Source organism: Tupaia chinensis, unplaced genomic scaffold (assembly GCF_000334495.1).
Source record: "Tupaia chinensis unplaced genomic scaffold, TupChi_1.0 Scaffold140548_1, whole genome shotgun sequence".
In the NCBI taxonomy this organism is placed as follows: domain Eukaryota; kingdom Metazoa; phylum Chordata; class Mammalia; order Scandentia; family Tupaiidae; genus Tupaia; species Tupaia belangeri.
The window spans coordinates 537308-563158 of record NW_006200423.1 but is presented as its reverse complement, the minus strand read 5'-3'; the positions used below and the strand labels follow the sequence as shown (position 1 = coordinate 563158).

The following is a 25851-nucleotide window of genomic DNA, read 5'->3' as shown; positions in this document are numbered from 1 at the left end:
AGATTCATGATGTCTACACAGAGAAAGAAATTGATGGTAAGATATGATAGCAGAGAAGAGCGAAATAGAGACCTCATGAGAAATTGAGTCTACAGAGGTCATACATACATTTCTTTTAAACATTGGCCCTTAAGATAAAAATAAAAAGGGAGCTTGAATAATTACAAAAACTATAAAATTCATGTTTACAGAAAATAATCTGCAACATTACATAAATGTTTTCTGTATTTATTTAGGACCATAGCACATTTTTCCAATCATAAGTGCTTTCTGCTTCTAAACTATTCAAGGTCTCTGGACTTGATTTTTTTTTTTTTTTTTTTTTTGGTAATTCTAGTCTAGCTGGAAAGATGCCTCCCATCCCCCCCCACTACATAAATAATATTTTTTAAAAATGCCCCAAAATATTATAAAATACTTCAGTGGTTTTACTTTTATATTTATTTTTCATGAAAAAAGATTTCCGGAAAGCAAAAAAATGTATGAATGGACTTTCTTTCTAGATGTCATTTTCTACATGTTATCACCAATCAGCGTGGTGCTGTCTTTGATCAAAGTGGTAGAGACAAGTACTTTCCTTTTTCTCACACGTTGTTACATTAACCCACACGTTGTTTTTCATCTTGTCGAAGTTGCTCCATCTCTCTTAAGCCCTCCCCAATATTTTAACACGAATGGATCATTTTCTATAAAACTCCCTTAGCAACTTTTGTGTACACTGTGGAAATGGATTTAAGACAACCGCATTTCATCTTCAACCATTTGTTAGGTATTTCATTATGTTTCTTCCCTTAAACCAGATTGTAAACACTTCAAGTTTGGGCTAAGATGTTTATAGTAGTAGTGGGAACGTTACATTGATTTCTTGGCAGATTAAAGTGTTTTCTGAAACTCTTTTGAAATTATTGAGTTCAAAGGTGTAGTTTAAGGATTTTCTGGCTCTTCTATTTCCATAGTAACATGCGAATCTCTTGTATCTTCCCGTTGCCCACCCTGCCATTTGAGACATCTCTTGATAACTGGCTGCATGGATTGCTGCATGTTTCCCAGTGCTAGTCTACAACGTCGGGGTTTCTCCTCACAGCCTCGCTTCTGGTGAGATATTTCCCTGCCTTTTTGTAGTTTAATCTGTCATTGTTTTATGTGTTGTATTATAAATCAGTGATCATAGCTAACTTATTCATCTGATAATAAATCTGGGCTTCATATCTGTTTTATATAGTATCTTCTCCATTTTTATTAGCTCATGTTTGGTGTAGACATCGGTTAAATGTATTGAAACTACATAGTAGTAATACTTGTACATTTTATCCAAAATCACTGGCTTCGTAAACAATTCATTTAAGTATTTTTATTTTTATTTTAGTTTTAGTTTTAGTTTTTTAGAAAATTTTGCTATGGGTATGTGTACTCACTGGACACAGAGAGATAGAAAGTTAAAAACTCACCCCCCCCGGGGGGGGGGATGATCACGCTGCAATCTCCTCTTCTCCATTCTCCTCTCAGATTTTGGGTATACACACACAAGTGCCTGGATTGAGTTTTCAGCTGTGGGGTCTGAAACTCAAACCGTGGACAATTACCTGGGAGTCCAGCAACGCAACCATTATGCAATCTGCTGGTCCCTCATTAAATGTTTTACACAGTTGGAAAGGAAATACTTTTCAGTGAATATTTGTGTTTAAATAAATACCATCAGCAAACAATTTCTAGGGTTATATATGAATTCTTTGTCTCTCACTCTATCTTCTTCTAAATACATGAAACTATCGATTGCAGAGGAAGAACAGAAATGGAAGCAGACTTCTTATTACTAGATTTGAAACAACTATATGCACAGAGTTGTGCTCAAGTAATTAAAAGATTAGGGAACTATTACCTCTGGATCCATGGGTGGATATTTTCGGCCTTTGCTTTTTCCAAGGCACTTCGTCTTTCCTCCTTCTAGTAGTTGACACCAAAAACCTTTCTGGGGATCAAACCTAAAAGAGATAACTTATTATGATTATCAACTGAAGGCAGGGTTTTTAGTGAGAGAACCTTACCAACTGGAAAGAGAAAATATACTGTTATATGCTCATTGCTTTCATTTCAATTAGTTTATTTCTGTAGCTATTTATTCAGTTAATGCGAGAGAGGCTTGCTAATACTAAACAAAGCATATATTATTCTATACCAAAATAAAAAATTTATGTATTTATTTGATCCACGAGTGAGAGAGAGAGGACAAGAGAGACAGCACCCTCCAGCTGGAGCATGATGCCATGATCCACCCACTTTGAGTCAGCCCTGGACCAAGGGCAAGCACGTCTGGCATCATTACTTCAACCAGGAAGCTTTCCATGTGGGATTGCTTCAAAAAGAACATTGTGTTTAATCTTCTGTACCATTGTCTGGCCCCTGATATTATACACTTGTAAATAGTTCTACTCTAATGGAAAACTGCAATGAAACCTTTAGTCTAATTTTACATTGAAATGATTAAGTTTCTTATTTTACTTATCAAAACAAAAAGATCAAAGAACAAACAATCATCAGAATTATAGACCATACATCAGGGACCTTTAGAATACTTTATTTACTTATAAAGGCAATTTCCCTGCCAAAATATATTATTACTATTATTTGAAATTATTCAATAATATACATTAAAGTGGCTGAGGTAAGGCAGGTATAGTTCTTTGAATATTAACATAAATCAAACCTTGCAATTTGAAAAAAATTGCCATTTTTAAAAAAAAGTTCAATTGTTTACACTTTGCAAAAAAGAAATAAAAATGTAAAAAAATAGGGACCAGCAGATGACATAATGGCTATGTCACTTGACTCCCATGTAGTTGACCATGGTTCAAGTCCCAGACTGGATGTGACTTAAAACCCAAGTCAGGTGTGGGTGCATGCATGCCCCAAATCCTGAGAGGAGAATGGAGGAGAAAGGATTGTAGCAAGGCCATCCTCCTTGGGGGGTGATTTTTCACTTTCTGTCTCTCTGGGTCTCTGGCAAGGGCACACACCCTATAGCAAAAATCTCTCTAAAAAAAGTGTAAAAAATAAATCGATTGTATTTTTTTTTTTCAGACAACAGCTATACAAAAGGTGAGTGGAAGATTGGATAACTTGGTTTATTTATTTCTTACATAAGTGAGAAAGAGACACAGAGATAGACAGACAGGCACTCTCAACATGGACCTCACACTGTGTCCCACCCCTGATCACAATCAGATCAAGAACGTGTATGTGCATGTACCCAGCAAGCTCAGGGAGGTTCTGGAACACAAACTCAGGGCCTTTCCCATGTGAGACCAGTTTCATGACCCCTGCCCCACTGCCTTGCCTTAAGAGAATTCTTCTTATTTTCTTTTGCTGAGGGAAGATAATCCTACTGGGTTATACAGGTCCTTATGCTCTTAAAGAAAATTCTAATGCTTTTCTTCCACAACTGCACTAAATTACAAAAAGAAAAAAACTGTGGCCTAATTATGTTGTTTAAAGTCAAACATATACAAAATTTTGTTTAGGACTAACAAGGTAGGAAAAAAATAAAAAAGCAAGCCAAACAAGAAGGGAAATTTTAGATTTATTGCTGTGGGACAATAAAACATGCCGCATGCATAAAACATCGAAAAGGTTTGCATTTTTGTTGCTCAGCAGATGTTTTAGAAGGATGACGCATAATTGACTGGGATGTAAAGTTAATTAGTTGTAGAATATTTTGTTGCCCTGGGCCCATTCCTATAATACCGATGCACCTGCAATTTGCCTCTGCACATATGTGAACTCATTTTGGGGAAGAGGGAAATTTTCTTCACAGTTCCCTGCCCAACCTATTATTAGAGACCTGATCCTTGCAGACCAAGTTGTCCTAGTACATGTTATCAATTAAAATTAGATACATCACTAGTTAAATGGATAAGAAGAAGACAGAGCCATTTCCAACCTAGACTTTTCAATCTGCTCCTTGCCCATCACTCCTTTCTTTAGTTCTCAGTAATTTCCCAAGAGGAAAAGCAAGTCAGCATGCTGTGTAAAATGAGATGGGGAAGTCGGCATAACGGTGGCTTTAAACAGCATTTTCTGCCTCGGGATGAGAATATTTAACTGCATTAAGGTAAAATAACAGCTCTGGCAACAAAGCCAAGTTATTTATATACATGCTGAGAGCATCTCCTTTGCTCTCAGGTAGGGCAGAGGTCTTGGGGTGGGCTGCGGTCTCTCTTAACTCTCCACAGCAGCTGCTGAGAGGGAGAGCTTAATACATGGCAAGGAAGGAGAACTATCCAGAATATCAAAAGTCTATTTTTTTTTAATGTAGGGTTATCATAACCTTGAATTCACAGTATTTTGCTGTCCCGGTTTCATTTATTGCATTGGCAACTTTATATACACTAGGGTCTAAGAAAGGGCGTTTATCCTCTCTAAATTCTATCAATCCGTTGTTTTATGGTTTTATTTTAGTAGGCATGAAATTGTGAAATTAAGATGCAAAGCTTTCCTTGACTAACTGTGAGACAACTTTAAGGACACGAGTTCGTTGCCATTCTGTTTTTATTATTTTTTTATTATGCCAAACATCACTGAAGTTATTAATTTTTGTGATGTGTGAGAGATATTAAAACCATATATTTTGTGCTTGTTTGCAATCTCTCCTTCAAAAGTATCATTTTACAAGTTTGTTGAATCATAACAACTATCTGTAGTAAACCCGACAAAACCATTGCCTAAACAACTGCTGCGAGGCAGAGGAAGATACGAATTTGCATCCATAACTATTAATGCAAAACACAATGAAGGAAGCTTTGTCTACTTAATCAGCAGGGACACGCCTTTGTAGTTGTTATTTCCATGTGTAGGCAAAATCCTCATTAGGATTATTTTAGTGGATAAGGAACAACCCAATCTTATTACTGCTTTTCCTGTTCCTCCATTACTTTCTCTAATTGTCTAATTGCTGATTCTAATCTGCTGTGAACTGGGAAATTATGTAATCAGGCTTGTTAGAATTTTGTCTAAAATTGAATAGGCTTCATATTGGGCCATATGGGGGAGTCTTATGAATAAAGTACATGCCTTTTACAAGTATGTCTTTGCTGCTTGGAAATTTTGTCTTTCCCCCTCTTCTACTTATTTATTTTTAGATTTTTGGCATAGGGCTTGTGTATTTCTTGATCAGAGACAGATAGAAGTACAGTTGTATAGAGAGAAAATGAGAAGTCACCCCCCTAGAGGGTCTGGCCACATAGTAATCCCTTCTCCATTCTCCTCTCATGGTTTTGGGCGTGCATGCACATGTGCCCGGTGTTTTCAAGCCTGAGGGCCCAGGACTGGAGTAGTGGAGTCAGCTTTGTGGGATCCAGCACCTCAACCACTACACCACCTGATGCCCCTCATTTTTAGTTTTCCAGGTATGTGGTTTTATTTTCTCAAGATGATGACAAAAATATCTCCCATCCCACATTCTCTTCAGCAGACTGTCCTTTCCCAACACTGTCAGGAAGTAGAGTCTCATTTGCCTTCCAGTGGATTTGAACTGGCACTAATGAATACCAATTTGTCCCACTGAGCTCAACCTTTGAGCCATCCCAGTCCAGGAGCCAGAGATGGGGATGAAAAAGCCTCCAGATGATTTTAGTCCCCAGCCATTTCAGTCATACCCAGATACTCCAATCTTCCTACCTGTGGCCCCGGATAGCATGGGAAAGACAAACCACCTGTCTCTTGCCTAGTTTCTGGTTCATGGAACCCATGAGCATAATATGGTGGATGTTATTTTATGTCAGTAGGTGTGAGGACAGTTTCCATGGAACAATAGGTAAGTGGAACATTTTACATGATTATATTTGGTTATCACTAATTTAATACATACAGAATAGAACATGAATGTACTCCTTTCTCATTTCTGCCCTAAACAGTGCTCCATTTTCCAGAAAGAATGAGGATTATCTGAATTTCTTTCTCTCTCTCTCTTTTTTTTTTAAGTGTATTTCTTTTTGTTCATGATAGACAGCATGAAAGCATGCACGTGCACAGTAGCCAAAGAGAAAGCAACAGAGCAGCACCCTGGACAGCGTCAGCCAGCATCTCCTTCCTGCACCCTCCCCCTCCTCAGGATCCTGGGCAGGTCTGCACACCCCAGGAGTGTTTTCTGATCAACCTGGTGATCTGAACCTGAAATCAGCCACGTGACTTCCAGCACTGCCGTTCAGTTTGTTAGTGACTATGCCCCTAGACCGGGCCAGCATTGCATTCCTACCCTGTAAGTTATCTTGTAAAAAGTATACAAAAAGTTTAATCAAACTGATATTAATAAAAATATCACAAAAAGGGGAATTTGTCCTAATAGAAAAAAACTTACAATTCTTCGGAAGAGAAAGCATTCTTGGTATTTGAAAGGGAGACATTACATGAATAATGAGAATGTTCTTTTGACTGCTTTGGGAAGCATAATGATGTATAAATTCATAGCTAGTATTAATGATGCTGTATTCACACCTACTGGTGATAATTTATGATGGCAAATAATGGAAATGAAATCAAGCATGAGAATAAACTCACGTTAGTGCTTCAGAGTAATTATAATGAGGCGTAACTCCCAGAAACTTCTGGACTTCATCCATTACAGTAGCTGGGTCAGATCTCAGCTGCTGTCCATCAATAATTAGCAACTGTGAAGTCAAAAATAGTCACTTTATGAAGAACCCAACTAAACTGAATAGACTGAGCTGCCCCCCTTAACCTGGTATGGTGATAATAAGTTAGGTCAGTCTTCATAGAATGAAAACATGCACTGCTTAGAATATATTTTAGTGTGTACTATTCTTGTGTCCTTCCAAATAAATGAAAATTAAAGTTTGCCTTAGGTGTCAGTTCTTGGGAGTTATCAAGTTATAATCCTTTTATATAAAGGCTGTAATTTACTTTATGAATTAAGAAATAAATGTAGACATTTCTTGATTTTGTACTTCAGTAGAAGTACAATTTTCCATCTGTAGTGTAACCAGATAACTACCCAGTCTACCAAACCCTGGGAACTAACCCTGGAGCCATGAGCTTAGAAATCATGGACATCAAGATGAAAATCACCCATCTAGTTTTATAGACCATGGCAGGGGGAAGGAGGAAATGCTCATTTCTGCTCTTCCTGACCATTGGTTTACTGCTCTAGCATATAAGAATTGCCTGAGGAATGTTGAAAAATATGTCAGTGCAGAAGCCAACCATCTGGAGCTTCAATTGCACCCTGAGTTGGAATGCAGAATATAAAGATATAGTTGCTTTCCTCAAATTCTTATTTCTTGTTATATATGATGTTCCTGGAGCTTTAATAGTGCTTTCCATTTTTGCATTTTAGAGCATGATTTCCTTCTTTCTTCATTGGGGTCACAGCGGACAGACATATGGGTGTCTACGTGTGGCATTCCATAAAGGTATCATCCAATAGGCTGTTTTACTAATAGTTTTGAGTTGTTGCCTACGAATCTTGGTATCTCCTTGAGGAGATATCAAGAGGACTTATCACCTTGAGACCACCTAGTGTTCCAAAAAATATCCCAAGCACATGTTTCAGAGTTTTTTAACAGTAATTTAAATATTTTTTATTGAAACTAAAAATATGAGAATCCACATACTTTCCATATCATTGCCTCTGATTATAAAATTGCTATCTGTGGAAAGGTGAATTCATGTTTTGCATATTTTCTCCTCATTTTTAGTTGTTCAAATACATGCTTTTCTTTTACCAAGATGAGGACAACCATATCTCCCATTGCACATTTGTCAGTGCATCACAATCATGGTGCAGTAAACAGTAGAGATTATTTCCAGGGTATTACCTGAGAAGTAGCAAAGTAAGCAAGCCACCTTTCTATGTGGACTGCATACCACCCAGGAACTAGACATCTCCTCTGCAAAGTTTTCAAGTCAGATGGGGCCCAATGGCCTGTTGTAATAACTTCATAGAAATTAAACCTCAGGGCAGCTGGATCTTCATGTGACCGCTGGTGCTTTAAGAGAAAGTCAATTGTAACATTAGTTTTCTTCATGCCTGCGCATATACAAGTGTATATATGTGGGCATTTATGTGTGTGTTTAAAGTGTGTATTTCAGTTTATGAAAGAACAAAAGTTATTTGATTTTAGAATGAAAAATGTGATTGAAAACTTCTTATAGTGAAACAAACATTAGCACATTGATTATTTTAAAGTATTTTAAAAACATAATCCCTCACTATACATCAAGTGTTATACAGACAAACTTGTGGTTATCTTCATGTTTAAATGTTTGGGTGGAAGGCATAGACATAGTGCAAAGATTTCCTTCATGGATCTGATTGGAAGTAGAATGATAACAGGGCCAGCAGATGGCACAGCTGCTATGTAACTTGACTCCCATATGGCCAACCACAATTCGAGTCCTGGATCCTGTGGCTTCAAAATCACACGGGGGCTCAAGATCCTGAGAGGAGAATGGAGGAGAAGGGATTGCAGTGTAACTAACCCCTAGGGGGGGGTGTAATTTCTCACTTTCCCTCTCACTGTCTCTGTTCCTCTCTGGCAAGCACACCTCCCCTGCCTCCCCACCACCCGACCAAAGAAAGAAACAAGAAGTCAGATTAGACAAATTGACCCTAATGTGAAGAGATTTAGATGAGCAAGATTACATATTTATCTATCCAATATTCCTCTATAGCTGATACTACAGGTGCAGAGAAAACAGACATTTATTCCTAAAACCTGTGTGGGTGTCACATTCATATTTTCATTGCATGAGGTCCTTTTTTTCCTTCCTGCAGAGTTCCATATACCTTGATAATTTTCTTTCCTTTTTTCTTTTGGAGAAGTTTTTTCTATAGGGCACGTGCACTCACTCAAAACACAGAGAGAGACAGAGAGACAGAAAGTGAGAAATCACCCCACAGAGGGATAATTTCTCCTCTGTTTTCCTCTCAAGATCTTGGGCACGCATACACATGCACCTGGCGTGGACTGGGTCCTGGACTCAAACCGTGATCGACTACATGGAAGTCCAGCAACATAGCCATTATGCCAACTGCTGGTCCTTACCTTGATCATTTTCAAACTTTGCTTTGCTATTACTTTTCAGCACCAAATCCTCTGAACCTTTCACACTGACCAACAATGGTCAAGCAGGAAAGAAGCCAATTTAAGGAGATTATTTTAACTCCCAAGACACTTTCAGAATCATCTATTAAAATCCTTTTTAGAACAAAGAACTGCAATAGATTCTGGAGACAAAAACATATACGTAAAAATAATCACTATCTTCAAAGACACCATATCTAGAGTGGAGAATAATAGATTAGTAGGTTGCACTAAAGTCATATATTTGACTAAAGGTTTTAGTTACTTGCTGTGATAGCCAGATCAATAAGTGATTAATTATGATTGAAATATGAAAAGACTTTTTCAATGGCTGCAGTTTTGGAGCTAAAATGTAATGAAAAAGATTTTGATAATCAGCAAAAACAACAACAGGAAATACAAAAAAATTTTATATCTAAATTACGTTTTAGGGAAGGTGAAAGAGATGCAAGAGAATAAGTGAGTTGGTGTTGTGAGGTATCTAAAGATAAACATGAAGAAGATATAGTATAGGGTAAGGGTGGAGGTATTTTGAGGCCTGAAACAATAGCAACAATAAGCCTTATGTGTGAATTAGGAAGGTAAATAGCTAGCAAAGTAAAGATGATTAGGAAGTGGTGAATGGTTACCTGTTGGTGATAACACGTATAGTATTCTCTATTGGACTGGTCTGAGAAGTATTTCATGTTAGATAGATTCTCTTTACAAGCCAAATGATGTATAGTGACTAAATGTTTTTAAAAATGAGAATAAAAAAGATAATAATAATTAAAAAATGGAAAACTATTTGATGAAGATGACGTGGCTAATAATGTCTTTGTCTTAACTGATATGCATGGTAATCATGCTAGAAAAAGAAATGTTATACACTGTACAGATACATGTGATTAAATGTAATATAAAAAAATAAAAATCTTGAAAAAAAAGAGTAGTAAGTGGCAGATTGGTGAAACCAGTAAAACCTTTTGAAGTCCTCTAATTTGTGTATATTTATTGACTTTCTGACACAGATATAATACTGGCTACACAGAGATGAAAGAATTCACCTACTAAACAAATGTGTAGAAATTACATAACTTGAACAAAGAATTATAAACATACTAGTGCACACTAATAGAGAAGTGCTAAAATTTCTTTTTTAAGCAACGGTAGTATAGAACCGTATGTAATTTGTTCTATGTTGACATTTAGCACTATTTTTTAAAAAATATTTATGCAACTAAGAAGATTAGCACTAATTTTTCTTCATATTTATGCAACTAAGAAGATTAGCATAAAAATATGACCTGAAAGTCACAAAGGGACATATTTTATGGAAAAAAATGGCACTCTAGCTCCTCTGTGAGGTCCATTATAAAAATGTAAGATAGAAAGTATAGTGGCAGGTGACATTTGTAGGAGGTTTTGAATTACACCTGCTGAGCTTTGGATTTATGGTATTTACTGATGGACAGGACTGGCTAAGTAATCGGCTGCATTATTTTGAAATGTGGAGCAGTTTGGGGCTCCACTTGTAGCAACGTGGCAATAAAAAGTATTACCAGGAAAAAAAATTTTTCTTTCTAACCTGTATGTTCAAAGAATATATGTGAACAAACAGGCACTGAGTAGTGCCTACATCACAGATTTTCTTTTATTTCAATGACTTAATCTACATGAAAGGAAAAAATACTCATTTAAATCTGCTCTAAGTAGTGATCATGTTTTCTTTTTTTTTGAGAGGTTTTTCACTATAGGGCGTGTGCGCTCGCAGACAGACAGAGAGAGACATAGAGACAGAAAGCGAGAAATCCCCCCCAGGGGGGATGGTCACACTGCAATCCCTTCTCCTCCATCCTCCTCTCAGGATCTTGGGCACACATGCACACGCGCCTGGCATGAGTTTTAAGTCACCAGGTCCAGGATGTGAACCGCGGTCGACTATGTGGGAGTCCAGTGACATAGCCATTATGCTAACTGCTGTTTCCCTGATCATGTTTTCTGAGATAAAAATGTTCAACATTTCTTCCAAATATTTACATTCAGAACTCTTAATTAATAAAAACTTAGCATCTAAATGCTGTAAGCGCAATTTTCAAAACTAAGTTTATCTCGGTTTGCAATATGAATTTTCATAAAGTGAAAAAGCCCTATTTTTGTATCTTAAATGTAACTGCAGAATATTCCATTTCAGTGTAACCTGATATATACTGTTTATGTATTTATTTGTTTGTTATTTTAAATTTGCTATAGGGCACATGCACTCACTTGGGAGAGACAGAAAAAGGGAGAGAGAGAGAGAGAGGGAGGGGGGAAGAGAGAGAGAGAGAGAGAGAGAAAAGCAAGCTGCCATGTCCAGGATTCAAACCACAGTCAGTCAGGTGGGAGTCTAGAGTCTTAACCACCACACTACCAGCTGGCCCCATTATTATTTTTATAGAGAGTGCTTCAATGTATATATGTATTCAACTCTTTGAAGTTTCCTTTATAATCAACTTCAGAAGAAGGATCGCAGCACAGAAGGATTATTGCATCCCTCTAGATAACTATAGACCAATGAATTTTCAGAAACCATCCTAACTGTATTCTTCTGTTCAATGTCTAAGAACATTTGTCACACAAATTTGTCTCTTGCCAATAGAGAAACAATTTTTGTAAAAATATAAGAAGAGTGTCATTTGAAATCACATTTTGTTGAACCCTAATTATTATATTTTTGAATAGTTGCACACTATTGAACAGTTGTGTTTTGTGTCTATAAGTTTAAATATCTACCTGTAACTTTAGCTCATTTTTGTACCATGATACTATATTTATTTATTACCAATTTAGAGGAGGTTTTTATAAATTAAGGGCACTATGTCATTTACCAAGCATGTGTTAAAGGTGCCCCTAAAGACTGAGTTTTTCTTCTGTTCCTTCCCTCTTAGGTTTTTGCCATAGGGCGTGTGCACTCACCAGAGAGAGAGAGAGACAGAGACAGAGAAAATGAGAACTCCTCAGAGAGTACGGCCATGCCACAGTTTTTTCTCCTCTATTCTTGGGCTCCTGGGCTTGCACGCACACATGCCCAGTGTGATTTTCAAGCTGCAGTGTATAGGATTCGAACTGCTGCTGGCCCTATGGAAGTCCATATGCCTTAACTACCACCCAGCTACTGACCCCTGTTCTGTTCAATGTTGACAGGCCAGTATTTTATTTAGTTTTATGATTTATGAAATCTGTTCATTCTTTGATGTGTACTTTTTTTCCATTCTTTTATGGTTGAAAGTTCTTGTCCAACTTGTTATGAGTGAAATAGTCAGATCTTGTTTTCAAAATTATTTTCTTTCTCTCTCCCTTTGTATTTTTATTTTTTTATTTATGTCTGGTTAGTATAGACGTTTTTGCATTGGAGTCTTCAGTGCAGTCAGGTTTTCTGTGGGTGATGTGCTGTTCCCTACATTCAGGGTACAACCACATGCTCTTAATGATATCTCTGTGTTCATACCTGGTACCACGAGTATGCCCTGTCAGAGGGGTCGATAAGGATGGTAATGATCTTCGCTTTGGGGATGAGCGATGCAGCTCGCTTAGGAGCTTCTTCCGAATGGAAGTAATTAGCACTCTTTTCAAACAGAAAATCACTTGTGATGTTAGATGGAATAGGGAAAAAGTCCATATACCTGAAGGCAGAGAACAATGGGTTAATCTGAGATTTCTTTTCTTGCCATACTTTGATATGAAAAATTTGAACATTTTTACATTCATTAATACCAATTTAAAATTCCTATTACTATAATAGTCTAGTACATAGGATACATCCAATAGTGGATACTCCATATAGTTTGAATGTGAAAATGTTCCCCGAAATTATTGTTCTAATGACCCATTTTGGACAGGAGAGGGAGTGAGATGCAATAGTTAGGTTGATAAGGAGCAGTGGGAAAACACTATAAATTTGGGCTGATATTCTCTGCTATATAAAGCCAAATTCCAAACTAGGAAAATCCAAAAATAAAAGTCAAATCTATAGTCTCATTTACTTTCCTTAGTTAAGGAGATGTACAACAATTAAATGTGAAGAAAAAAGGAAAAAGAAAAATGAAGAATAGTCAAATCTAAAAGTATGTTGACCTGTTGGTTAAAAGAGCCAGATCCCATGTGGCTGAGTGCACAGTTGAAATCCCAGACCCCTCAACATGTAAAACATGCCAGGTACATGTGTGTATGTGCCCCGAATCCCAAAAGTATGGAGAAATGGAGAAGGAATTGTAGTGTGACTATGCCCCATTGAGGGGTGCTTTCTCCCTCTCCCTCTCTCTACATCTTGTTGTGGCAAGTGCACACACACACACACACACACAAAAGCAAAACATGACTAATAAAAAAGTAAGTTTACTCCTGGCAAACAGCAAACTACCTGATCTGGCTTAGCTGAGCTGTTTAAAATAGTAAATTTATGTTTGCAAATTTTAATGCTAAATTCTTGAGGTAAGATTAAAGTTCACAAGACAGAAAGAAGAGCTATAAAATACCAAACAGGATAGGGCATAGCTGTTCTCCTTCTTTTGAACTTCTGCATAATTTGTAGTGTACGTTGCAATCTGAGCACATTATAGTCTATCTAGAGTAATTAAGGGGCTATTTCCTGCCAGTCGATCCTGTGGTGCCTCAGTGGGTTCACTCCTCCATATGTTGTCGGAACATTCCTCTGTGTAGATTATGGAATCAATATGTTCTGAGGTTAATTCAGTGCAAGGCTTTAATTATGTGTATAACCCTCCTTACAGCTCAACACTTCTCTAACCCTCAAATGTTCTAGAAATAAATAATGAGAGCAATTAAGAATGCATATAAGACACTTATTTTCCTCTTTGACATTTGTTATTATGTTTCCCAAATGTGGAGTGGTGAAGAGGCTCATCTATATTCCTGCTAAACAATTTGTGTTTCATTTGGGCTCACAGATAACAGACAATTGCAGTTCTACTTGTGTGCACTCCTAAAACACATGTAGCCTTTTGTAAGTAAGAGGGGATAGTAATATCCTAGATGAAAAGAAGATACATCTCTACTGATGGTGGCAAGTCAGATCTACCCACTGGCCTTCCCCCTGACCAACCCTAATCCCAACTGCATTTAAAACAGTGAGTCTTTTGTTGAAGACAGGTTCTTGCATGACAATGACACTCAAAGTTACAGGCTGTCAATGTGTGCGTATTGCGGGAAATTTCCTCAGATGAGATTTGTTCTACATACATGAGGCCTGGACATGAAAGGTAGGACCATATTTTAATAAATAAATTATTTAGAGCTAGGAAAAAGATCACCTGAGTAAATATCACTTCTATTAATAGGTTTATTCTTCTTTAGTGTATAAAAATATTGTGATGTTTTAAATTTTTCATAATTTTCAAGTCCAAATTAATATTTAGTTTATGTGTTTGTGAGACTAAAATTGATGTGGTTTTATTTGCATGACAAATCGCTGCCTATATTTATAACAACATATACAGTTTGCATGGTTAATGAAGATGCATGTCACAGAGTCTAAAATAAAACAACTTACTGATTTAGTTGTTTTCTCAAACATCATTGTGAAGACAAATGATGTGTTTAACAAAAAAAAAATTAGACATAGTAAAATAATATTTGCTAAGAAGAATTTAAAACATCCTTATGAATAATTCTGATGAAAAATATGCCATAATGTTCTTTATTCAATCATATTAATTTACCAGAAAAATATTATCATTATTGCACTGTCCAAATCAAATTATAGGCAACACTGATTAAACGTATCATCATGATAAATTAATTTCTAATTCACTGTGGTAGAATTAAGCATAACAAATTCATTCTGTAATTAGGCGGTTGCCATGCACACATCTATAATTGCCCTGTAGTAACTTAGCATGTGTTAATAATGGACTTTATTTTTTTGTTATTTTTCTTACCAGTCTATTCCCTTGTGATAATTGTTTCCATTGAAGAATTGAACCTCTTCAAATGTTTTTGGACTGGGAAGGTTGCTGATGATGGAAGGATGCATAAGAAGAAATAAATAAAGTGCGGTTGTTCCTATGACAAACAAAGAAGGAAAAGGGGACCAGCAGTTAGAGTAATGGCTATGTCGCTGGACTCCCACGTAGTCTACCACGGTTTGAGTCCTGGACCTGGTGGCTTAAACTCATGCCAGGCACGTGTGCTTGCGTGTCCAAGATCCGGAGAGGAAAATGGAGGAGAAGGGATTGCAGCGTGGCCATCCCCGCTGGGGGGTGCTTTCTCTCTTTCTATTTCTCTGTCTCTCTCTTTCTTTCTGGTGAGCGCATGCACCCTATAGTGAAAACCTCTCCCCCCCCCAAAAAAAAATAAAAAAGAAAGGAAATAAAAAAAATTAAAAAATCAAAAAAAGAAGGAAAAGGTTATATGTCAATAAGACAAAATACAGTTTTAGTATGTCTTTTTTGTTCAAAAGTAATATTCAAAGACCAACTCTTCCCCTTGTCAAAGTGATTTTCTTAAAAATTAATTAGCTGTATTTCATGTGGCAACAAGTAAGCATTTGTTTATTAGTCTCTGTGACTCCATTTACCTTATTGTTAGGACACAGCCATAATGAATGGGACTGAAGATCCAGCTAGGGTAGGACTTCAGAACTCACCTGACTCAGTCTCCCTCCTGCAGGGTGAGAGGCTGAAGCCTAAGGGCATGGGGTATCTCTCTCTCTCTGTTCTACATCAGGCCCAGTACCTGAACTTGATGGGTCTTTCCTTGACATTAAATCAAAACTATCCATCTGATGTTGACCTCATGCTCTGTGCATGTCCCTGTAGTAACAATTAGTGATTGCCTCCATGCCCCAAATCCCAGGAAGAAATGGAGAAGAGATTGTAGCATGGCCATCTCCTGGGAGTAAGTTCTCACTTTCTCTTTCATTGTCTCTGTCTCTGGAGAGCATGGGTGCACTATGGCAAAACCTTTAAAAAGCAAACACACATTTGCAGGCCAGGCCCAGCAGGTGGCATTGTGGTTAAGGCACCCGGATCCCATGTGGCTGATGGTGGGATGCACACCTGTGCATGTGTGCCCAGAATCCTGAAAGGAGGGAGAAATGAAGGAGAATGGATTGTGGCATGACCATCCCCTACAGAGGATGCTTTCTCTGCCTCACTCTGGCCAGTGCATGCACCTTCTAGAAAATTAGAAACAAAAGAAAGCAAAACATGCTTGCTGCCTTTCAATAAACTTGAAGTCTTTATGTGGACTTGGGTCAAAGTGCACAGGTAATTGTGACATAGTTACAAGAGCAGAGCAGGGTGCTCTTCTAACATGGAGAAAAACAGGTGATTTAGAGTTGGGATGTCAATGAATGGAAAGCATATTTAAAGGCTGTTCCTAAAAAGGTTGAAGGATCAGCAGTTGGAGTAATGGCTATGTTGCTGGACTCCTGTGTAGTCAACTGCAGACCCAGTAGCTTAAACTCACGCTAGGCACGTGTGCATATGTGCCCAAGATTCTGAGAGGAGAATGGAGGAGAAGGGATTGCAGTGTGGCCATCCCCTCTGGGGAGTTATTTCTCACTTTCTGTCTCTCTGTTTCTCTCTGTCTGTCTGGTGAGCACATGCGTCCTGTAGTGAAATCCTCTAAAAAATAAATAAATAAATAAAACCAAAAAACAAAGTTGAAAGGTTGAAAGAGGAGAGAAATTTTCCAGAGAGATGGTTGCTCAAATGACTTCTGACAAGACAGACAATCAAGCCTGATGACTGAGTCACCATGCTAAATAAACTAGTTAATAGAATCCACTTAGTGTGCACATCACAGAAGTCTAGATGTACTCTCTGAATCTTACTTCCATGCCAGGCCAGAAGACTGTAGCCATCGCAGAAAGGACTCACGGGTCATCATGGCTCTCATAAATCAAGGCTTTGTCCTTGTGTTTCACATTGGACCAATGGAGGCTTATTGGCTGTGCCAGCCCTAGAAGAGTTGGAGATGAACTACACTGGGCTGGTAGAGCAATAACCATTGAGCCGGGGGATCTGGAAGTAGAGAAGGCCAGTAGAGAATTGGGACTGTGCCCTGATAAACCAGAAGTTCATACACGCAAAGGCTATCGTACTTCAAGTATCAATGAGATTGCCATCCATGTGGATGTACACAGTTCTACAAGATCACCATGACTGAACAGGAGTATTAATAGCTAAAGGAAAGAAAATAATGGCAGATCTAAGGGCACCAGTCACCTGAGTGGAAGAGATGTTAAAATGTGTAGAATGGGTGACTCGGTTATTTTACTAAGAATGGCCAAAATTAGAAAATGTCCTGGAGATTCAGTTGCTAATTTAAAAAGACCTTTTAAGAATGAATGAATATGGAATGAAATAATATAAACTCAATAATAATAATAATAATAATAATAATAATAATATGGAGGAGACAGAACTGGCTAAGAACTGAATAGAGGCTGGAAGCCCAAGCTAAAGAAATATCTCAAATATGATGTAAAATATAGATGTAAAAGTTATGAAGGATGAGAGAAATCTTGAGTGACTGATCTGATTTTCTCCTGAAAAATAACAGAAATTCAAAAAAGAAGAAAAGGTAAGAATAGGAACACAAATGTTCCAGAAAGAAGTGAGTTAGAGACCGAAGAGTAGCTAGAAGGGAACATGGAATCTACAAGGGTTCATTATCAGTCTTTTTAAATGGGACTTACCTAAAAAAATGTTTAAATCATGATAAGAATAAAGTAATGAAGGAGCAGATTTGAGATACATAAGAGAGCTGAGAAAACTGATAGTCTAATGTCCCTAAGGAGTTGAAAGCTGATGGATCCAGGGCACAGATGGAGGAAAATCTTGAATTATTGCTGATTGTCTTCAAAATAGACACTTTATAACCTCACCCAGTAGGATGAAAAGATGTCTAAGCCACCTGATTGTCACAGAACAGTACCCAGATCTCCCATGGGCTGTGGGAAGTCCATGCTGGACTCTACACCGTTGTGCTGCCAAGAGCCAGAAGGGAATCAGGAAGGGAAGTGGGGAGGAGCGAGCATGGCTTCTCAACTGTGCACAGCAGGCTTGTGGCTCTGTGTTCTTAGAGAGCCACAATATCGGACCTACTCCCTCAAAATGTAGACTTTCTGTTATTATTTATGTTCTTATCTACCCTTGTCATTCATTTTTAGTCAATTTCTTTGATCTATGTATTTTGTGGAAGAAAAAGAAAAGACCTCATACCTTATAGTAAAAGAGAAACTATATTATACTCAAGCAACTCATTTTTCTTTTTTAAGCTTTTAAAAAATAACAATTTACTTTATTATTTTTTTTATTGTAGAGCAATTTAATGTAGGACATATCCACCCACCAGAAAGAGAGAGAGAAAGTGAGAAAGCAAGCCGCCATATCCAGGATTCCAACCACGGTTGGTCATAAGGGAATCCAGTACCTCAACCACCAAACCACTTGCTGGCCCTGTTTTTAGTGTTGATATACCTGGTAAGTCAGACAAATCATGAGAAATTAATTTTCACAGTGAGAATACTGATCTTCTGGAAGATGTAGGGCCAATGAATTATGTTTTTAGATTTATTAAGCTAAATTTAATCTTACTAGAAATCGTCTTTTACACTGGAAATAGCAAACTCTGACTGTGAATGGTGAATGATGTACATGTATCCAAGAGCTCACAGAAGGACTGCAATGTGGACTTCAGTGCCGCAATTCCGGGGATGTGAGCGCACTGCCTATCTCTCCTCTCCACGTCTTCATTTTGAATTAGGCCAGCTCAAGGTCTAACAGCAAGATGGCCAATATGAAATTAAGAAAGCTTTCTCATAAGAACAGCTTGACTAAGTGCTGAGTCATGGTGAGATCTGTTTGAGGAATGGTCAAATGAGAAACCAGGAATGGGTATTTAAAGTAAAACAGGAATCAGGACAAAAATTCAGGGGATAGCTATTGACCAATCGATCAGAGTGAGGAATGATTTGCATGTGCTTGTATCTTGTATCTGTAAATACTGAGAACATATTGAACTTGTTCAGAACACTCTGATGGGGCTTGTTGCTTTTCTCCCTCATTTCATTGACCACGAGAAGCAGTGGCAGGACTTAATTTGCTAAGAACAGTATCCTGACCTGCTTGCAGCAAGAGCAAAGTAGGATATCAGGTCCTTCCATTCTCAACTCACAGCAACCGAGTAAATGGGAGTTTGGGGACCACTTTGGACCTCCTATTTATTGTAGGGGATACATGTGCCATGTGTTAAGTTGTTTAAAGGTAATATTGCATTTAAGACCATTATCTGTATTAGCATTTGCTACCCCCTCCAGGAATTCACAGTCTCTGACATCCTTGAGAGTTTAGCCAGCTGAAGCAACACCAAGAACAAAATATGACTTAGACACCCACAATTAAATTTTAAGAATGATTACAACCATTTTTATACTAGGATACATTTTCATAGCATATAAAAGATTGTTATCATCTCATGTTTTTGCTTTAACTTCTTGGTTTTGTTTGTTTATCTTTGGAAAACCAAAGCCAATAAAAAAGCTTTATCATTCCCATACTTTTAGGTCAAAAGATTAAAATCTAAAAGTATAACTCAGTGTCTTTACAAATATAAACAGCAAAGAAAAAATAGATTTATCTTTACTAACCTGTAATTTTCTAGGAGAACGAAGAAGTAATAATATTCCATGACAAATGATAGAGGATATGTCTTTAAATTAAATTTTAACATAATTTTATAACCCAGTAATGTTTTATTTCTTGGGTAGTCATTTTGGAGTTAGCACTGCTATAGGGGAGTTGGTAGAAAATTAATGCACACTTTAAATAACAACAAAAACATGATATATCTGAAAATATGTGCTGCTTGGGCTTCCTCTCTGCACATGTGTTAACTTACTGTTGTAATGCAATTTATATTCCTAGAGGAAGAAAAGATTTCAGCAACCAATATCTAATAGTCTGGAAATTTTCCCCACAACCTTTAAAATGATGTACTTGCTTGTATTACAAATATCTTCATCTGGGCCGGCCTTATTTATTGTGACTGTTTGTTTTGTGTTATGGTGTGTGCACTCACTGATGAAAATGCTTCTAGTCAAAGTAGTGAATTCAAAATACAACAACTCAATAAAAACTTTAATTAATCAGGACGTGAGCAAAGTGTATAAAACTGTCACATACTGAAGAAAGTATAAAATATTCTAATTGAAAGTGTCATCTCGTCGGTGAAATACTTTCACTCTCTTTTACTACATTCTTATACAGTTGTCCTTCAACACATGGAAAATACCAAGGGGGAAAAAATGCCTGATGAACCTCAGGTGTATCAGAAAATATGTTTGAACCGTATTAATACCTAATGATTATTTAGAATACCCAAACCATGCATGTAAAATATCTGAAAGTAATAATGGCAGTGGCTCTGGGAAAAAATCAATTCAAGGCCGACGTGAAGTGTAAATAGCTTGAATCATATGCCAATGCATTTGTTTATAACTTAGTTCAGGAATTAACTAGGCAAAGCCCCCAAAAGCAAAACTAAAAATCAAGTACCGCAACTGAGACACATAAAATCAAGGTTTTCAAAAATCGACATGTATTTTGAATAGTTTTAAAAATCTATCGTTGAAAAATTTAGGACTGACCCAGTGGTTAAATTCTGTCATTTGTACATGGCCAATGACAGTTCAAATCCCAGCTCAGTGACTTGAAAATTACACTAGGAGAGAAGGATCCTGATGAAAAGGAGAAATAGAGGAAAAAGAATTTTGATGTGATCATGCCTCAATGAAGAGTACTCTCTCTCTCTCTAGCTTTGTGAGCACACACATCCTTTGGTAATAAACATAATAAAATAAAATAAAATAATAAAAGGAAACAGTTCAGTGCTGAAGTCTAATTGATGGGCAACATTAAGGTCCTCTTGGAGTTCATGGTACAAAGGTGATCCTTGGGGATGAAAAGTAATGAATTTCCTTGGATGCCCAAGTATTTCAATAAGCAAAACCTAATATAATAAGGTTATATTATAATAATAATCAGGATGATGCAAGTAGTACAACTGGCATTCTTACCTGTTTTTTGCGGTCCAATTACAAGAAATTTTGGTAAATGATCACAAGTTTTCTCTCTGGACCAAATGTCTTTGTGCCGTTTATCATCACATGGATTCTGCAAGAAGAAAGAATAATGGATGTTATGAATGACTGACACTGCTCCATAAACAAAGTTCAAAAGATGGGATTGGATCCCTGCATGAGGGTCAGTGGTGGGGTTATAGGTAGCAAAGCTCTGATATGGAAGGGTAGGGTCACATGGAAGACCTGGGTTTAGATCCTACACCAGGCTGAACAGGTCAGGAGAGGCAGCATATACCTTAATTCTGCCAATTGGAGGCTGGGATAGAAGATCTCAATGGTGAAACTGTGGCAAAAATACTTCTCTTTCTCTTTCTCTCCTCTCTCTCTCTCTCTTCCTGTCTCCTTCATTTAAAGAAAAATAACATTTGGCCTTACACCCTGGAGCTAAGAGTTAGATCCTGCTCTGCTCTCATTTCCAGATTGGTTCCCTATAAACTGATTGGCACCTTCTCCCACCTCGAGGCTGGAGCTCAACATTCAGTCAGTCCTGCTGGCACCCTCTTCTGATGTTTGGCTAGATTCTAACCCCCGAGATACGAATCTATTTATGGCTCTGTGTTTTTATGTCTATGTGTTAAAGGCCTTAACTTGACTTAATCTGACTTGATTACAGTTGTCAGATCTCTGTGCTCTGCCCTAATTGTTCCTATTTCCCCCCAGAGATTGCAATGCCATCCTTGAACTCCAGACTAAGCCAACTTTTCCTTTTTCTTTCATACCACATTCTGTTCTCAACCAACTCAGCTACTCCTATAGTTTAACCATAGCCCAAAAGCTGCTGATAGCAACTAAGTTAATATTTTTAACCTCTACCTCTTTCTGAGCCCCAGACCTGCATCTTACATGGCATAGATGCCACTGCTGTATAGATTTGGTGAGGACATTTCAGGCCAGTATACCCAATGGTCTATCGGTCCAATTTTATCCCCATATAACTTTTATCTCTCATTCTATTCTCCATTTCATTCCATTTGGCTGACCAAAATTTATTATCCAAGTCATAACACTTTTGAGATTTAAAAGGGCTTTAAAAATAAAAATGACACAATTTTTGAAATATTTATTAATTGACTGCCAAACTGGTTTTATTGTATTGGTGATGTACACAACAATTATATTCTAAAACTACTTTCACAAAGAAAACTCTTCTTTAAGATGTATACCTTAAGCATTGAAACTATTCTCTCCTTTTCTATGTATTAGCTACATACTAAAAATGTCATAAGATGAAAAATCATTTATGATTTATAATCATGTACTTTGATCAGGTCTTCAGACACATCTTTCTCTAAAACCATGTCATCACCAAGATTCCTCTGAAGAATGATTGTTTTCAATATGGTCTTATTATGTTTTGCTTTTCCACAATATTGCCTGCAATCTTTTTCAAAGTTGCATTTCATGGTTAATAAATTTGAAAATGTTGACACTTTCAATTGACTCTTTTCTATAAGCCAGTATGTTTTTAACTGGGGAAATATTTTTCCTACAGGGTCAAGATAAGCTTATTTTCAATTCTAATTTTTTTTACTGTTGAAATTTGGAATACCAGAGATGAAATATTTTCTGTTATTTTCCATTCAAAGTATCTTTCTTTGACAAACATGTTGAAAGACAGTAATTGTCATATGAGTTGCCTTTAATTTAATTTCTTTTGACCATTTTGCCAAATGTAGGTGTACAAACTTAAAAATAGGATACTTAGCAAGAAATGCTTACCACAGATGAACTTCTGAAGTTTAAGTAAAGAATACCAAAATTAAACTATTTATTTCATTTGCCCTCTCGTTACTTTAAGTCTCCTTCTTCACTACTTTGAAATTTTATTTATAGTAGTAAAAGGTAAAATATATCCTAAGATAAAAACATTATTTAAATGTTATTCTGAAAATATTAATCGATAAAAATGTATGTTTGAGAAAGTAATTTTATTCAATTAATTTTCTAGTATATTTGTTAAATCAAATTATACATGAAATTATAAAACCAATTTTTCCTAGTGTCATTATATAAACTGAAGGAATCAGAATCATCCTGATAGTCTGCAATGTCTAACAGGAGCTCATGACATGGATGCATTATGTTCATTGTGTCTGATAACGTTGCAAATGGTCAATACTTTGATAAGATATTCAAACTTCAAAGGATGGAAGGAAAACATACAACCTATTTGTTTTACAGATAGGTTGACTCACAGGTTTTTAGATGCCTAAAATGGACTCCTGTTGTATTACAATCTGGGGGCTTCCTAAAAATCAAGGGTTGATGAAAACCTTCCAAGAGGAATAGTTTCAGGAAATGAACTTTGTCATCCATATTTTTTGTGGATGGAGTAGTAGCCAAGCATAGGGATACAACAAACTAAAGGCAGTGATGAGTGACATAGAATGAGTTGGCCAGGAAACTTGAATGAGATAGGAGATGAGAGCTAGTCAATCCTAAGGAAGAGGCACATGGATGAATTTATAATAGTGACCGAAAAGTGTGGTGATCTTTGTATTGAATTTTAATGTACACCAGAGAGCATCTGGAATGAAGAGGTACAAAATGACCAAGTATAGTTCTCAACATACTCAGATGTCACCTAATCTCTCTTCTCAATGAACCCAGTGCTGAAGCTACAGGATCATGAATGGTGTAGCCATGCTAGCAAATATGGAAGTCATTCATGGGTCTCCAAGTCTTCTCTGGTTACGACCACGGTGGAATACCTGAGCTGATGGAACAGAGAATGAGAGATACCCACATGGACATCCAGATGCTCTGCTCTACTCTTGCCCTCGTGATGTGATGTCTTAGGACACCCCTTACAGAAGTGGCCCCCAGACTTTAGAATGCCAAGCTGTGAGATGAACAGTCCTTTGTTCTCTTAAAAAATATTGAGTCATTGAAAAATCATGATGCAGTTTTTTATAGAAAAACAGAAAACTACGTCATGACTTCTCCAATGACCCAATAATAACAGAGACCATATCTAAGTCCCAGAAATAGCATTATCCTGTCACTTAGTGAAAAATCGATTACATTGGCCACTCTTTCTGAAAAGGGCAGTGATTCATCCACATCAGGCCTGACACATACTCAGAGTACTCATTTGCTTTCTGGGCTCACATAGCCCTGACAATCACTGTGTAAGGGCTTGCGGAGTGTCTGACTCATTGACATGTTATCTCACATGATATTGCTTAAGATAAACCACTTTTTGGTAAAGAAAGTATAACAGTAGATAGGTATGTGACCATGGCAGTCATTGGTCCTATCAACACATCCCTCTATCCAGAAGCTGCTCACCTGAAAGAATGATGGAAAGGCTTCTTAGGAGATCCAGGAGAGGAACCAGCTTGGAGATAAAGTGTACTATTTAGATCAAAAGTGGCTAGTTGGTGCTGTTTCCAAAGGTAAGGACTATTGACTCTAAGAATTAAGGGACAGAAGTAGAACTAATGACCTACTTGAAAATTTGTGCTTTTAATCCCCACAACTTAAAGGTCTGTAGGCTTAGAAGTCTTAGTTGCTTTTGCAGAGATGCTTCCACCAGGGAACATGGCAAGAGGTTCACTAAATTGAGAACTGTAACTGCTACCTGGTCACTTTGGACTCCTGGTGCTGGTAGGTTAGTAGATATAGAAGTGAATTGCTAGGGTGGCAGGTGGTGTGGTGGTTAAAGTCCCTGGAATCTTACATGCCTGACCATGGTTCAAGTCCCAGACCTGGTGGCTTACTTTCACACTTTCCCTCTCTCTCCCTTTCTGATCAAGTAAATTAAATAAATAAATAAAGTTAAATAAAGATAACTATTTGGGGGAAAAAAAAGAAAAAAGAAGTGAGTTGCTTCCCTAGTGGGGAAACTGACCTGGGCCACTATGTGTAAATAAAATAGCTACTCTACAGTGAGAACAGGGAGAATTATATTTAGTCCTCATATCACCCACTAGGAGTCCAGCTGCAGTGGTGCATGCTGCCAAGACACTGTGCTCCACACACAGGGGTCACACAGGAGGCCTGGATTAGATTTCTGGTCCTACGAAAAGGCTAGGCATGGTGGCACACACCTGGACCCCAGCAACTTGGGAGGCTGAGGCAGGAGAATTGCAAACCAGTAAGACTATGTCTTAAAATAATGATAATAATAATGATGGCCCACTATGTAACTTTTTGGTATCTCCATGTCTAATGTTAGTGGTAAATGGGAAAATTCAGTAACTGTGACCTAATAGGTGCTGAATGGGCACCAAAACAGAGTCTACCATCGTGTACCTCTTGTTTCACAAATTATTTTTATTCCAGGCTCAGACATACCCTATTGTAACTCCTAGAAAAATGTACAAGAGGGGAGTTAGTAGGACAAAATATAGTTGCTGATATACAGTAACGTCTTAGACTTGACTAAGATGCACTGTATTCATTCTGGGAAAAACCATGTTGTACAATGAAAAGTTCTACAGTGATTAAATGTATATTTAAAAACAAAACCTAAAAGTTCTTTCTATCTATCTATCTATCTATCTATCTATCTATCTATCTATCTATCTATCTATCTATCTATCTATCTATCTATCTATCTATCTATCTATCTATCTATCTATCTATCTATCTATCTATCTATCTATCTATCTATCTATC

The 25851-nt window shown here is 37.2% G+C and overlaps 1 protein-coding gene across 1 annotated transcript in view; it reads right to left on the bottom strand.

Moving 5' to 3' along the window:
- The window catches only part of NDST4 (N-deacetylase and N-sulfotransferase 4), a 214175-nt gene that overhangs the window by 2775 nt on the left and 185549 nt on the right, over positions 1 to 25851 (bottom strand). The window contains exons 7-12 of the mRNA XM_006162790.3: positions 21163 to 21259; positions 15017 to 15140; positions 12568 to 12742; positions 7830 to 8000; positions 6553 to 6662; positions 1880 to 1982 (exon numbers count right to left, since the gene is read on the bottom strand). Of these exons, the coding sequence (XP_006162852.1) occupies positions 1880 to 1982; positions 6553 to 6662; positions 7830 to 8000; positions 12568 to 12742; positions 15017 to 15140; positions 21163 to 21259 (780 nt within the window). The remainder of the gene's footprint in view (positions 1 to 1879; positions 1983 to 6552; positions 6663 to 7829; positions 8001 to 12567; positions 12743 to 15016; positions 15141 to 21162; positions 21260 to 25851) is intronic.